Consider the following 16,015-nt stretch of genomic DNA (forward strand, 5'->3'; position numbering starts at 1 on the left):
TGGAATTCTAAGCAACTAGGTCTGCTCATTTTCGTTGAGCTGTAAACAAAGCTTTCAAATATCAGGGCAGGTCTTCGATTCCTCGAAGCAGAAACAGTTCAATGAAGGTCTTGAGCAGAAAGGGGTGAAGGGTCGCTCCGGCTTCGCATCTTTCAAGTCGCCGGTTTAATTCTACTAAATGCAAATTGCTCTCCGTCCCAAGCTGAGCCTGGGAGCTGCCTTTTGTTAGGGTCCAATGGGGGAGCAGATGTTCGAGGAGCTGCAGGGAGACCAGGACAACGGCGGGATGAATGCATAAGAATTTTATCGACTTTGGGACCCAGAACTAAAGAAAAATAATGCTGCATTTCTCTCATTCTGCGAAAGAAGGATTTATAGCAAACACGCAGGGATGGCGCCAATGTCAAAGCTCCTATTTTGTGACTACTAAAACCAGGCAGTAAATACAAATTACAGCAACTGCCTCGAAATTCTGTCGGCTTTATGCCGTTACAAATATTGTTCATAGTCATCAAGGGAGGAACGGATGGGTGGGCATCCCCGTCCGCTTCATAGCAGGTCAGGCGGCAGCTAGAGGCAGATCGCTGCAAAGCACTATAGAAGCTGTCAGGCTGTCTTCCCCCGATTTCCAGTTTCTTTCCAGCAATTTGCACACAGATCTCTGCAGCAGGCAATTTAACCCAAGAAGCTTTATCACCGGGACTGAAACAAGTGACCTGCAGTGCAAGCACATACTTCTCTACAACAGGTATACTGATTGCAGTCTCACCAGCATATGTACAGAGGTAATACGCCAGACTACCTTATTCACAGGTGCGTGTGTTCTTCTAGGGTTGCACAAGACCCTCCACCACCGCATGCAGTAACACTGCCATTGTTAGGTTTCGCCTACTAGATAGGACCTTTGGTGAGCAGAGTGAGAGGCATTCTTACCTTACAGTAAGCCCGCCGATTGCTTACCACTGGTTAGCTTTCATTATCACCCATGTGCTTGCTTCTTAGTTAGCATGAATAGCCTTTCTTTCCTCTTCTATTGTTTGTCTCCTGCTCCACCCCCCTCGCAGCCCTGAGAACGGACACATTACTATGTCTTTACACAGTTCGGTTTTTCAGGTGCCGTTTTATTTAAGCAGTAGACAAGACTGAATCAGGGAAGCTGTACAGTGTGGCTAAAAGTTATCAGGGAGGTCGAGAAGTCTCAAGGTCAACACCTATTGACTTTGCCCATGCTTTTTAGATCTGGTGTTAGGAAAAACCTTTTGATTTTACTCAAACGTATTTTTATACATCTATATAAAAGTACTTTATAGAAGCTTTCACCCAACTCCTATTAATTCACTGGCATGCTTTTATATCATTCTCTTTTTTCTTCCACCCACTACAACTTATAGCATGGGACAGGGAGTCAATCAACTACAGTAATTAGTTAACTTCAACGAGAGTGACACATTCAGCTCTTTCAAAGAACACATGCACAAAGTAGTTCCCTTCACTACCAGGAATCGCTATGGAAAAATGTGCTTTGTGAAGCCAAAATGGTTTTTGCTTTTATCCAATGTTTATTTTTTATATTGGAGAGGGACTGCCAGCTAATCAAAAAGTAAGCTTTACAAAAACCGTGATGAAACTAACAAGTACTAAAAGCCAAAAGACTGGTAGCTAGCACTTGTCACAATGTGTGGTGTTTACAAGTGTGGGGTTATTTTGGGGCCACGCATGATCAATGCATTCAGCTTAATAAAACAAAACGTCAGAGAGGTAAAAGCAACATTTGAGGAGGTAGAATAGGTACAAACCCAAAGCTTTGTAGATCATCCCAAAGTCAAGACCAGCTTTCTACTACAAGGCTGGCTTACTCCTGGATATTAATCTAGACTGGGAAGACCTCACAGTATCTTCAAACAGACTGACGGCCACAGTTTATGCCACTCAGTGTGCTGCTGTTAAAATGCCCTCAGTCCCTTGTCCAGGACAGGTTGCGGCACAAGTGCAAAAGTTGACCTAATTATGGTTTTCGATTACCGTTAAAAGATATTTTTTTTATTTTGACAATTTAGAACACCATCATATTGCATAAGCCTCATAATGCAAGATGAAAGATGGCCACGGCGAAGAACACTTGTTAAAAATGGAATCAAACGACGTATTTTTAGTTGCTTTTTTCATGTGTTTTATGTCTGTGTAAACTGTTGAGTTATCATATGTACTGTCAAAGTGGCATTGGAAACAAGCTCGCTTCTAGGAATTGTCTCTGAATTGGGATCTTAAAAGTCTATCTGATGTGCTAGACAGTTATTTCTGTGGCAACTCTAATTTGCACAATTTCTAGGATACATTTACACGACTATGTCCACTTTCATCCTATTTTCTTTGCAGTCTGAATCCACAATTTGTTTGAGATCCCAATTCGTAGACAATTTCAATATTATAATGTCCCCTGCCAGGGTAGCAGACAAGTGTCTCCAGGCACTATCGCAAGGACACAAAATACAAGACATTTTGAAGGGGTTGAAACGTTGTCTGCGCTTACAAACGGACTTAGCTGTGTAGACCATTATTTGATCCTGGACTTTTACTTTTGACGTGATCCCAAACCCTACTGTTAAATAAATGAACTGCCATGCTTCTTTCTTGCATTTAACACATTTTTCACATGAGCAATGAATGCACTGTCACTTTTCACCTGCGCACAGCACACTTATGGTTTCTGAATATGATTTGTCCACTTCCTAATAGAGTTCAATTATTTTAAGGTATTAAATCTTGTAGTCCTACGTTCATTTTTTTGTCAGAATAATTGCAGCTCTTATAGCAAAACGTAAAGAATTAAATGTAACACAAATACTAAAACCTAACTACCTTTTTGTTTGAATTTTCTAGACTCAGAGGGATCCAGGATAACCCTTCCATGCTTACACAAAGGGTTGTCATCGTTGCTACAACATACATTCTCAAATGACAAAATTCACAAACTGAAGTACCACCTTGACCTCACTTCACACCTCTTATTCTCACTCAACCATAATTTCATTACCGCCAAAAATGATTTTCAATAACTAATGTTCTTAAAATACCACATTACCCAATGTGACTGTGTGTGTGTGTGAGAGCCAAGGGAAGACATTAAAACTTAGCAGTCAGTTCTTTCGCACTCAATTAACCTCAACTCACCTCACACCGTCACATTAAGTAATGTGGTATTGTTATGCATGAATACAGATTAGGTATTGAAAAGAGCATGTCATGAGTCTTTTATTTTTTGTTCTTGTTTTCTCTAATTTCTGTGGCAGGTTATTTTTTTGTAAACCAACAAAAAAAAAAAAAAAAAATAAGCTGTCATCATGCTGGGCAGCAACTGTAAAATCAAGTGGACTATCAAGTAGTGTATACCTAAGGCACATAAGAATATTTGTATGGTGAACTGAAGTGCCTGTGATGCTATTGAAGCTACATGGAAATTAAGCACTCCAGCTCAGGAAGTTATTTATATGGAACTGTGCATTATGGGAGTTGGAGTTTGGTTATTGAAGTCACATGACTATTTAAAAAGCATTGACTCGCTCACACCTGCTCTTACTTACCTGTGAACAAGGCATGCTGTTGCCGAAACGTGTCAGGATTGTCTTGCGGCTCAGAGATGCTATTAAATGCTTGGATTTTAACATGGACTGGTGCCTGGGCTTTTCGTGTTTGGGAGATATTTTCTGTGGGATGCTTCGCCCCAGTAACCGAGGCCGCCCTGCAAGGTCTGTGGCCCCTTACGGAGCAGGAGGTGACAATGATTGATTATATATATATATACACACACATACACACACACACACATATATATACACACACATATACATAAATAAAAAAATAAAATTTTCGAGGAGAATACACTCCCATCGTCAAATTATCAGGCACTCCAAAGCTGTCTTCTTTCTCCATTTCCTAAAGCGTCCTTTCCAGCACATAAAACTGTTGCAAAATCAGGAATCCAAAACTCAACTTCTCAGAGGAAAACTTCACAAAGGAAGCATTGAGACTGCTTTTCAACTCGAAGGTCAACTGTTCAGTGTTGTCCCTCAGCATCCAAAGACTGTTTATTAGAGTACTTTAGACACATATCAACACAGTGGACTCTGTCGGAGCACCATTAAAAGGTTCAAAAGCATATTGCTAAACTGCAATTGCACAACGTGGCACCATCACACTGCTAAGGAAGCAGCACAAAGTTGCAGTTACAGTGCATTAATCTAAGTCAAACAAGATTGTATTTTGTATACCACTGAAAGAAGTCTGTAAGCAAATAAATAGTCAGAAGGAACAAAGATCTAGAACTTGTAGGTACCATCTGAAAAGAAGAGACCATGGCAGACTATACACTGAAACGTAAATTGTGTGGGAGATTCTAAAAAGAAAAAAACAACCACACCGAGTGAAATATTTGTCCAAAAGAAAACTGCACATTTTCTGGCTTGTCACAGGGACTATACACAAAGGATTGTTCCAAATGGCGTCATAGGTTAAACTTACGGATTTCTAACAAATCAACATTGTGGAAGCTTTTTAGTAATAGTTCACCCAAAGGATAAATATTGATTTCAATCAATATATTAGAAACATGAGTGCCGTACTCCTTACTGCCTACAGCGTTAATAGTGCTTCTATCATTACAAGAAAAGAAATATAAAAGGGACTAAAAACAAGCAGGACATTAAAACCTTTGTTAGAATTCTGCACAATGTTAGGTCCTACTAGAAGGCCTGGAAGCGCAATTTAAGCATTACTAAAACTAAGTACATGATCACCAAAATCATTAAGGCTCTTAAGATCATTGCTCACTAAATGGGCGAACTATGAGAGAATACTTAACCCAGTCTGTAGATGGCACTAGGTCTCCCTCATTCGCACAAAAACGTAGTATCAAAAGTAAGACCATATATATTGCCAAGGTGGACCCAAAACATCACAAACTAAACTTCTTCACAAAAGCTCTTATCAAGGAATAGCACTGGTATCTTACTAAATGCATGCATATGAATAAATTATACAACAAATCGTGCAATCCCTATATACATTACATACATTATAAAATACCCTCTACCATTCATAAGAATACTGCAAGTCTCCGACGTGTATGCTATTTATATTGCAGCAAGCAGCCAGAGGCAGTGTTAGGTCCTTTATGGGCGAGTTGCAGGCAAAAGTTATTTCATTCAGAAAAATACTTGGTCATTCTATTATCCTTTGCCCAAAAAAGTTTAATTTCTTGAACTATCCTTATTTTATTTCGAAGATAAGGATTGGTTTCTTCACATACTGAGTAAATGCGAAATTTGTTCCATAAATATAAACAAACCAGTATGCCAGTTGTAATTTGTTGCAAAAACGCATAAGCGATTTAAACTAAGCTCCTTTCAAAACCTCTTGCAGTTAAGAAGCTTGTATTAGGAAGAGAGGTTTCTGCTTTTGTGTAATGAATTCTACCAGTTCAAAAATAATCAGACTGACAAAAACACCTTCCCTGTTAATAACTATTTGTGTTCAAGGAAAGGCATATCATAAAAACGTATTTTCTCTTTTGCTGCTTTAACAGCAGTGATAATAGTACTCTGAGATGTTTCCTTCACGTTGTCTGTTGACTGGCAACAGACATCATGATTGGTCAACTCAGCTGTAGGAGCTTATTACAGTAAAGTAGCTAAATCATTTTTAGGTCGAGCATAGCAGTGCACAAGCAATGCTTTTCCTACATGCTTAGATGTATCTGGGCTTTTAACAATGCCCACATCACGCCCGTCACTACCACTCATTCGTGGGATTGCCCTTCAAAAATGATTTGATGACACTGGTAAACAGCTTGCATTTGACTCTCCTTGGGGAGGTATTGATACCGTCTTGGCCATCGCCCCTGTTTAAGGCTAATTGCACTTTTGCCAATAAGTTTGACTGCGAGCAAACTTCCTTTTACTTTTTTGCGTCTCTTCATGCTGATGCTCATGGCGCTGTTACTCAGGCCCGCTTATGTGAAACTGTTTTACTTTTAATTTTCAATTTATGTGGCAAGAAAAGTCAGTTAGGGGTTTATAACGCTAACAACTCTAACTCTAACAAATGTGAGACCTGTTGCATTGCAAACGTTTGTTTAATTATGGGTGACTAATGATGACACAACTAGGCTGTAATAAGAAAAAAGCAAGATTTCTATACATATATTGAAAGCATTCATCTATGGTAGCTGAACAGAAATAGGTGCTACAGGACGCATGTTTGACATATAGAAAGTAAAAGCCACTGAAGGGGCCAGTTCGTTATCGGTCTACCTACACTAATTACTGCATCGAAGAGCAGATTGCTTTCTGTTTTGCTATCAACTGTACATCCATATTTTTACCTCCAGGGACAGTAATCTTGCTCTCCATCGTAGCGAAAAATGTCCAGACAATATTATAAAGAGGGAATTCTATAAAGTACTGCGATAATTATAATACTTAATGTTTGTTTTCGTACTGGTTGGCCCATTTTTAAATGGGCATTTCACTGACTAGGAGGAGTGAACACTATAACCTTTGACAGAACTTTTGGTGAGGATGTGGGCTGTTTTATGGTTAGACCATATATCTCAGAAACCGCTGTTCAGGATAGAAATGCTCTAGTGGCAGGGCAGCTACAATAGGCACCAGAGACCTGTGACCTACTGGTTAGGGATCTGCACCATACCCTCAATAGGCGAGATCTCAGTTTAGTTAGGAAGCAGGTTTTAACAGTTCTGCAAACAGGTAACCTCCTTCAAACATAGGGAAGTTTACTTAAACTGAATGTTGTGCCTGTTCCTGGGCAGCTAGCTTGTGGGGTCTTGTGGTTCCTAGGCAGTCTCAGTTCATGGCGATATCCTGCACCTGGACCTTCCAGTCAATACTGACAGACGCAGTATTCAGCTTCTCGTAACAGGCAGCAAAATCGCCTTTTTACAGGTCGAGCAACAAGGCGGTTCTGGAGGCTTCCTGGACTTAGGGCCACCTGGAGAGATGGTGGTCTCCACGCAGAAGTGCAACCCTGTGAGACTTTAGTAACATCTCTCTTGTTTAACGGACTTCATCGGTCGAAAGCTAAACAGCGAACAAAGTACTGGCTGAGGAGGCTCCGTACTCATGCTCAGCTCGTGACTAGGCACTTGCTGATTGCCTCAGGTAGATGCTGAAAGGCTCCCACTAGGCAGTTAAGGGGTTGGCTCAGGTAGATGTGAAAAGGCCGTGCCAGGGAGCCTGGACTCGGCATTTGCTTCATTACGTAAGGATAAACGGAGGAGCAACTGTGTAAATGTGTGCTGATTGGACCGTGATGACAGCACCAGGTCTTCACAGTAGTAGCCATCATTTTGTGCAACACACCCACGTGGAGTCTAATGGACGCCAGCCCCAAACCACTCCATTCATATACAGTAAATTTAGACACAACAATCCACAAAGGAACCGTTCACATATCCCAGACACGATTACGGCAATGGACACAAATTATATGGCACCGAAAAGAACTTTACAAAAATCCTGTAGGCAGTCCTAATAGAGGCCATCTTAAAAAGGTATGTGCACCACACTACCAAATACGCCTAATACCACTGTCAGTCTTGCACAGCCTTTCCAGTACGATACACAAGGTTGTCCAGAAACATATAAAGCCAGGGCACAAAGAACGGCAGAGGACTTTCGCCCCAAAGCATTTCTTTCCTCCAAAATGGCGTCACTCAACTCCTTTTACCACCTTCGAGGTATTACCTTTGATTTTCCCCATCGTCTGCCTCGAATGAAAACAGCTATCAAGGTTCTCAAGTCACAAAAGTCCAACCAACCACTTTGCGAAGGTAACACGTTAAAGGGGGTGAGTCAGACACTGACTCTCGGGAGGGGGGGGGGGGGGCCTGGAGAAGATGAGACTCATGGTGAGGGATAAGATGCAATCTCTGTGTTGAGGGCTACAAACTCCTGGGACACGCGCACACTCTTGGCTGGGACAGACTCTCAGGGGGCTTTGATGGGCGTCATATCTTTCGGGAGGGTGCGGGGTTGAAGTGACTTATTTAAGAGCAGGTAAGTTGTTATGGTCATTTTTAAGTCGATTTTTCTATGCGAGAGCTCTTTACCTTACTGGTTCAGCACAAAGTTTTGTAATGAAAAAGTTCAATCCGTACCACCATTTAATGTCAGCGGGGAACCATCTCAGAAGCTTTCCACGACTGTGGACTTTTTCTGGTTGGGTTGGGGGGGTGAGGGGCTAAGATACAAACTCAGGGGGGTCTACTGCCTTCAGCCCTCCACCCTAAAGTTCCCAGTCTCTTTTACCCTTCCCTAGCACAAGAAGCCTCCCTTTGTGAAAGGCCATAGTCTCCGGCTTCGCTTATTTCCCTTCTCAGACGTACATCACTCCTTTGAACCTCACAGCCCCGTGGTGGGTTACTGATAGTCCAAGCCTCGCTCCCGGCCTGCAGGCCTCAGTTCACCGGTCTCGCGTACTATCCCTTCCGGGGTACGAAGGCCTAGATTCCTGGCGTTGCGTGTTCTAGTTCACCCGAATGTAGGCCTCAAAGACCCCGGGCTCGCGTGTTCCCCATCCCCTGTATCCAGGGCTATGGAGCCCGCTCACTTACGGCTGTAAAGGGCGACCAGCGCGGCGTCAGTGCTGCTCCGAGCCTCCAGCCGCAGGGCCTGCTGCTCGGCGTGCCGCTGGATCTCGCCATTGGCGTCCCCGATGGTCAGGAGCCGCACGCCGGGGAACACAGACACCGCCATCTTCGGAGAGACCGGGCCGGGGGCGTGTGTGAGTGAACGGGGGAGGCCTTAAACCGGCACCGCAGCGCCACCGCCGGAGACCTGGAGTACTGCGTAGCGACCCGTGCGCGACCTCTGCTGGGTAGAGGATGTACTACAGCGGCAGGTCACAGTCCTAGCGCAGGGAGGCCGGGGACGCGCAGAACCGGGGCTAAAATAATTTTTCATCCACTTAAAAAAACATTTATGTAGAGGCTACGTGCAGTTCATGCTTCTCCTGCCCGCCCCACAGTCAAGCTATGATGAACGTTCTCAGTACTTCAAAATGATCTTCTCCCTTTACTTTTTAATTATCTTATTGACGTATTTCAATATTATGTTTACATTACCACGTAATAGTTTATGATATACATTAATGTGACACCAGACATCTACAATATTATTAGTTATAAAATACATTCAGCACGCAGTTTATTGGGCAAATACTTTACAATTTCAAATTCACTTTCCCCACATACGAGTTAAACATGCACAATTCCTCAAGACTTTCAGCAACATTTATAGAATAATTAGGTCTTTCATTATGTATATACATATAAAGAGAGGTCTGGCAAGATTCTAAAAATGGATCAATAAATGCTGAATACTTAAAACGTTATACCCCATCTGGTAATATATTTTAAAACACGTGGCAACTGACGAAAACGTTAAAATTTTACAGAAATAAAACATTCACTAACATAAACTTCATGATGTCTTTATGCGTTGTTTAAAGTGCATATATGAGTTAAGTACAAGTTGCTCCTGACAAAAAACATCTTCATTTAAATCTGAAAGTGTACTTCTATTTTGAGTCTACAAAAACTCTTAGAATTGTAAAAGAGAGAGAGAGAGAGAGAAAATACATAACATGCCTGCCTGCGTCGCTGGGGAGACCCCTTGGTCTCCCATTGATTTCAACGACAAACCCGACGTGTGTTGGCACGCTGCACCCGGCCGCCCCCGTGCTGCTGGGGGTGTGCTTTCTGTGCTGACTTGTGTCCCCCCCCCCCACCCCCGGTGTCCTCCGAGGGCGCGGGTGCTTGCCTGCTGGCGGACTGGAGCCGGGGCGCCCCCTTCTCCGTTGGGGCCTGTGTGTTTTGGGCGCCACTTTGAACTCTGCACCTGAGCTGCTGGTGTGGTGACTTTGGGGTTGCTCTGGACCCCCAACGGTGGGCTACTTGGACCCAGGCTTGAACCCCGTGGGTGGTTTGCTTGCCTGCAAGAACTGGCGATTGCTTGCCTCCCCTAGGAACTGTGAAGGTTGCACTGTCTAGTTTTGAAATAGCTATATGTGTTTTGTTTGAAAAGTGTGTATGCTGTTGTGATTATTCAGGGTTCCTGGGGTGCCTGCCTGCAATGCCTTTCATGCAAAGTGTTGCATGTAGAGTTTGAACCTGTGGTTCTTGGGAATGGACTGGGAAAATATGTTTTTCTATACAAGGGCCTATTGGCCTGGAGTTCTCTGAGTGTGTGTTCCTCATTTGTTGCCTGTGTGTATGTGCAACAGATGCTTAGCCCTGCTCCTTTGATGGGCCTACTGCTCGGCCACGCTGCCACAGAGTGGAGCATTGGTGTTGTCTCTTTTTGCCGCTGTCTTGCCTCTGGGGGGAGCCCTTGGACTCTGTGCATGCTGTTCCTTGCTTTGGGATGGTGCATACAGAGCCAACTTCCTACAGCTGCTGTCCTGCTACGTCGCCCACAGTGTAGAACATTATAACATCTGCCCCGTCCACAGGAGACTGGAATCTCAAAGCTGCTTTTTAGGATCAAATTGCGCATGTCCCTTTTTAGTCCTCCTGAATTGATAGGGTGAAGTGTTGCCATTTCTAATGGCCTCTTGTGTTACGGCTTTTTTTTCCCCCAAAAAATCTGGATAAAGTGACAAACGTGAAGCAGAGGATGCTGGCTTTTGCCCCCTCCCCAAACTAACCTGTATGGAATATTGAATACCTCTTGTTTCACTACACAATTCAGACATGTTGCATTGGGTGGGGCTGCCCTGCATCCACTGACTTGGTTGAACCAAACTACAGTGTAGTCCAGGAATGTGGTAAAGTGGCCATATATGTGTGTATGTATAGATATGTATCTATCACATACTACCCTTGATGTCAAATCACTTCAGTGAGTTTAAAGTCCCTGGGGTACTAAAGGAAGGCCCCGAGGGCTGCAGCGCACATTGCCCCAACCTCAGGGCCCCTCTCACCTAAGTGCACTGAATGCTGCTTTTGCAGGCTTGATGTCTTGGTGCAGACCCAAACTGAAAACATGACATGGCACACAGCGTGTGTGCTATGTCCTTTTACAATACACTTAATATATATAAGCCACCCCCCTGGCAGGTCTTCAACCCTAAGGAACAGGGTACTTTTATATTGCATGTAGGGGCGTACCTGCAGGAGCAGATATATCCCTGCTATGTCTGTCGATTCCAACACATGGCATTTAAACAATGAAGCCATTTGAGTACATGTGCTAGACAGTGGTCTTTATGAGTTCCCCAGGCTTGCTCTGGGCAGGAGTGTGGCTTCTCCAAGGATGGACATTCCTGGGTGGGAAGCTTCAAAGTCCCCACTGCCTTTCAATGTGACCAGGCCTCCAAATGATGGTGGCGTTATCCACCCACACACACACATTCCATACCTTACTTTTGACATTGGTACTGGCAGGGAAATTATGTAAACCTAGTGTGGACAGGCTGAAATGGACACTTCTTTTAATTTCTCTGTCTTGCATGGAAGGGATTGGGCCAGACCAGTCACCAACATAGACTGACACCCACTTACTTGGCCCCCAACTCTACCGGCCTGTCTCAGAAGACAAGGCCAGAGCTCACAGACAGTTTCTAGAAGCAGTCTCTGCTGAAATACGTTGGGTGCCCAATGCTGTGAGATATCACTTATTTTCTTCAGCACAGTATCTTTAATTAGAGAATTGCTTAACTTCATAACTGTTTTGTTCAAAGCATACATAAAAGCAACTGGTATTCTAAATTGGTCCCACTTATTCTTTGAGCATGTGTCGTTGATTACCTCTGTTTATAAGTGCCTAACAACTCCTTGATAGCTACTCGTCCGCTCTACAACAAATTGGTCTAGAGCAGTGGTTACCAACCTGTGGTCCAGGGACCCCTGGGGGTCCGTGACTGCTTAGAAAATTTAATAAAATATTAGGTCTTCGGCTCTCACTAATGACTCAGTAGGGGGTTCCCAGGTTCAAATAATGATTTAGTGGGGGTCCCCAGAATCCAGTAATGATAAAATTGGGGTCCACAGATGCCAAAAGGTTGGGAACCACTGGTCTAGAGCTCTATTTCTGCACATCTTTGGGGGTCCACTGGACTGCACTGTAATTTATTTTTCTACACGATTCCTACAGCGAGTAGCACACTACTCCTAAACTCAGATTATGGGTGAATTAGTATAGGGAAACTAGTTTAGTATTATATGGAGGTAAGAGTTAATTTGAGCAGAGGACGAGTGTTCATTGAAAAATGGAGGGGTAGAGGGAAGAATCCAGAGTGGCGATTTGAAACTCAGAAGGTATGGGATGAGTAAAGAGGGGGAAGAGTCTGTAGAAAGAGGTTAGGCAGTTCATGGTAAAATGAGGGTTGGGATGAGTCAATGGAGAGATGCATTTAGTAGGGCAGTTTGGGAGATCACAGTGAACCGAAGTTCAGGGTGGGGGCACTGAAGCTAAGTTTAGGAAAGGTTATTTTGGAGATCATAGTAAAATTAGGCTTGGGGTGAGTGATCAATAGTTATAGGGAGGGGACAGTAATGCTCTATAGTTTCTTAAACATGTTGACCTTTTCCCCACTTATACAGTAGGGCTTGTCCGCAAGGATCATGTGGTATAATCTTGTTTACAAACAAGGCGCAAACAAGGAAAATGAGCTACCCCACGGAAGTGCATTCAAGTGAAACTGGCTGCTGTAAAGCTGCTCTGTGATTAACTTAGCAGGCAGTAACCTGCCTGCTCTTAAGGGGGTGGTACTATGGATCCTCCCCTTTACTCAGTCCACAGCTTCCTCCATTTTGGGGTGCTCTTTATGGTCTGGTCTGACAGTGCAGCTGTCTCCAGACAATATTGTGAGCGTCACTAGAGGGGTTTTAGGCACTCCCCACATGTTAAGCGGCAGGGTTATGTTTTGATGGAGACCTGAAAGAGGCATACATACGACCATTATTAAAGAAAACAAACCTAAACCGCAAGACCCCAACAACTACAGACCAATCACAAATGGACCTTTCCTGGGCAAATTGATAGAAAGAGCAGCATTCGCCCAGATGTCACAATTCATTGAAGACAATTCTATACTTTAAAATTTCCAAACTGTATTCTGCCTAGGAAGAAGCACTGAATCAGCACTCATGGCCATCTGGGACGATCTTAAAAACACAGTCGACCGAAATGGAGTTGCAGCACTACTTCTCTTGGACCTCTCAGCTGCCTTTGACACGGTTGACCATGACACCCTAACTCAAAGAATCCATGAAGCCGGCATACAAGGGATTGCTCTCGACTGGATTACTTCCTAGCTCCAAAAAAGAAAGAATATCATCCACTCGCCCCCCTTCTCGTCCGAACCCTACCTCACGAAAGCAGGGGTCCCCCAAGGGTCAATCATCTCACCTTTGCTTTTCAACATCTACATGACATCTTTACCAGAACTGATCAATGATTTCCATCTCACATGCTACAACTATGCAGATGACACACAAATACTACTTAAATTAGAAGACCCCAAAAACATTGAAAACTCACAAATCTTCAGTTGCCTCAGAGCCGTTGATCAGTGGATGACCTAGAGCCATCTCAAACTAAATACCTCCAAAACAGAAATACTCATATGTGGTGACTGGAAACATTATGACCCTCTGTGCGTCTGGCCTGACTATCTCGGACCACCTCCTCAATTATCCAAGGAAGTAAAAAACCTAGGAGTCACCATGGATTCCAAGCTAACTATGAATGCCCAAGTAGACAAATTAGCACGCACAAGCTTCATCACCTTAAAGACTTTACGGCGCATCTTCCCCCACCTCGGATTTCCACACAAGGTGCAAGCTACCATCTCGCTTGTACTATCCAAACTGGATTATGCCAATAGCCTCTACCATGGATCATCTCTATCTGTTATGAAAAAACTACAACGTATCCAGAATTCCGCAGCCAGACTACTACTACATATAAACCGCAAGCCCACATCTCCCCTGCCTTGAGAGCACTACACTGGTTACCCGTTGCCAGACTATGCACTTTCAAGCTGCTTTGTATCACCCACAAAGCTATACATGGAACAGGACCGCTTTTTATCAGAAAGAAAATTACCAAATACATCCAACAAAGAACCCTCCGATCAAGACTGGCACCCCGCCTTAGAACACCACCATACAAGAAAAAGACTATAGGTGGTACATCCTTCTCCGTCCAAGCAGCCAAACTATGGAAATCATTACCCCCAACTATAAGAGCCACAGATAACTTTCTTGTCTTCAGAAAACTACTCAAGAGTTGGCTCTTTCCTTCATAACCACCTTTTTCAAACAACTATGAACTGCATATGTCTATGTGGATAAATATTTCTATTTATTTATAGTTTCTTTGGAAAATATGTATTGCTACTGTCATAACAATAAAATACACACACACTCTTTAAACCTGTCTAAGTATTTTTTACCCATGATTCTAATTATGTATTGTATGTGCATATGTGTATTTGTGTGTGTGTGTGTGTGTGTATATATATATATATATATATATATATATGTGTATATGTATGTATGTATATATATATATATATATATATATATATATATATATATATATATATATATAGTGTGTGTATGTGTATATGTTGTTTCTGTGCTTGGCATGTTCGTGGATCATTGCATGGCTCCTGGTTTTTTGGGTTGTTATATACTAGATATCTATGAATTCCTGCTCTCATCTTATCACACTTATCTACTCATCACTCTTATATCATGTCTCTATCAAACTATCCTCCATTCTCACTCTGACTCATCCCTTCTACCACTTTCATCTCCTAAATATCTCTGCCTAAGCTCTTCCCTCCACCTCCACATCTAACTCACCAAACCTCACTCTACCTCTGTGATCTCCCACACAACCCTACTAAATTCTCCTGCATTCATCTCATCCTGCTACTATGCTCTCCCTAACCCTTCCACATACTCTTCCCCCTCCGTCCCCCTTTATTCATCCCAAGCCTTTGGGTTGAGTAAATGAAGGATATACTCCCAATTAACACTTCTGGATTTCTTTCCTCCTCCACCCCTCCATTACTCCAGTCAATCTAACTAACAAACTCTCATATCCGTGGCTCAAATTAACTCATAATAATACTAAAACTGTACTCATATTTACAGATACTAATTCTTGTTGGGTTCCGGAGTAGCGTGCTACTCATCGAAAAGCGCTTCGACGCCTCGTCAGGGGTAGTAAGCGCTATATAAATACAATTACAATACAATACAATACAATTACAATACAATACAATAACATGTAACTGTGTATTATGGGCCATACTGTCTTGATCCGGTCACATTTACTAACCACAAAGGTGAAGGCTTAGTGGTTTATAAGCATCACCTGAACCCAGAGAGGGTTATATAGGTCCATATTACGCCTAACTCTGTGTATTTATTTTATATTATATGACTTATGAATTTTAGTACTCTTTCAAATAGTACCCATTGTTTGCCTGAAACTGCAACTGCCTGTCAATGTTTTAAGAAATGCGTTTTTTTGGTGGCAATAATGTGTAATATTTTTAATGTTTTCTGCAACAGTATATTATTGTAAATTACATTTTGAATGCAAAGCACATCGTAAAGATTTTTAAAACATGCACTCTAAAACATGTTTTTCTTTTCTAGTGCATTGATCCCCACAGAGTAGATTTAACAAGACATATATCAAGAAAGAAATTAAAGTGCAATGTGGGCAGTGGTGGCTGCTGCTGAAAGGGGGTGGCAGGGATTAAGAAAAAAAATATATATATTTTTAAAAACCCTTACCTTGTTCTTCAGGAGATGAGTTTGTCACCTCCGTCCTCGTCGGGAAGCACACAGGCTCCCTGACTCCCCTCAGCCAATCACGAAGCTACTGTCACCAGCATGACAGCAGCATTGTTATTGGTGTGAACGGCCTGCTTGGGTGCTCACAGAGGGAGTGAAGGCCTGTACACTTTCTCCTCC

At 42.8% G+C, this 16,015-nt stretch overlaps 1 protein-coding gene across 7 annotated transcripts in view; it reads right to left on the reverse strand.

Annotated features, from left to right (window-relative positions):
• Window positions 1–8,864, reverse strand: part of CARM1 (coactivator associated arginine methyltransferase 1) — a 224,240-nt gene extending 215,376 nt beyond the window's left edge. For 6 of the 7 annotated variants that reach the window (XR_011202794.1, XR_011202795.1, XM_069231526.1 and 3 more), the window contains exon 1: window positions 8,630–8,823. Coding sequence is in view for 5 of the 7 variants with exons in the window: in XM_069231526.1 (XP_069087627.1) it covers window positions 8,630–8,771 (142 nt within the window). In the remaining 2 variants the exon portion in view is untranslated. Of the gene's footprint in view, window positions 1–8,629 lie in introns of all 7 variants that reach the window. The other variant, XM_069231523.1, reaches the window with a different exon arrangement.
• Between the last annotated feature and the right edge of the window lie 7,151 nt (window positions 8,865–16,015).

This window comes from Pleurodeles waltl, chromosome 4_2 (genome assembly GCF_031143425.1).
Source record: "Pleurodeles waltl isolate 20211129_DDA chromosome 4_2, aPleWal1.hap1.20221129, whole genome shotgun sequence".
Classification (NCBI taxonomy): domain Eukaryota; kingdom Metazoa; phylum Chordata; class Amphibia; order Caudata; family Salamandridae; genus Pleurodeles; species Pleurodeles waltl.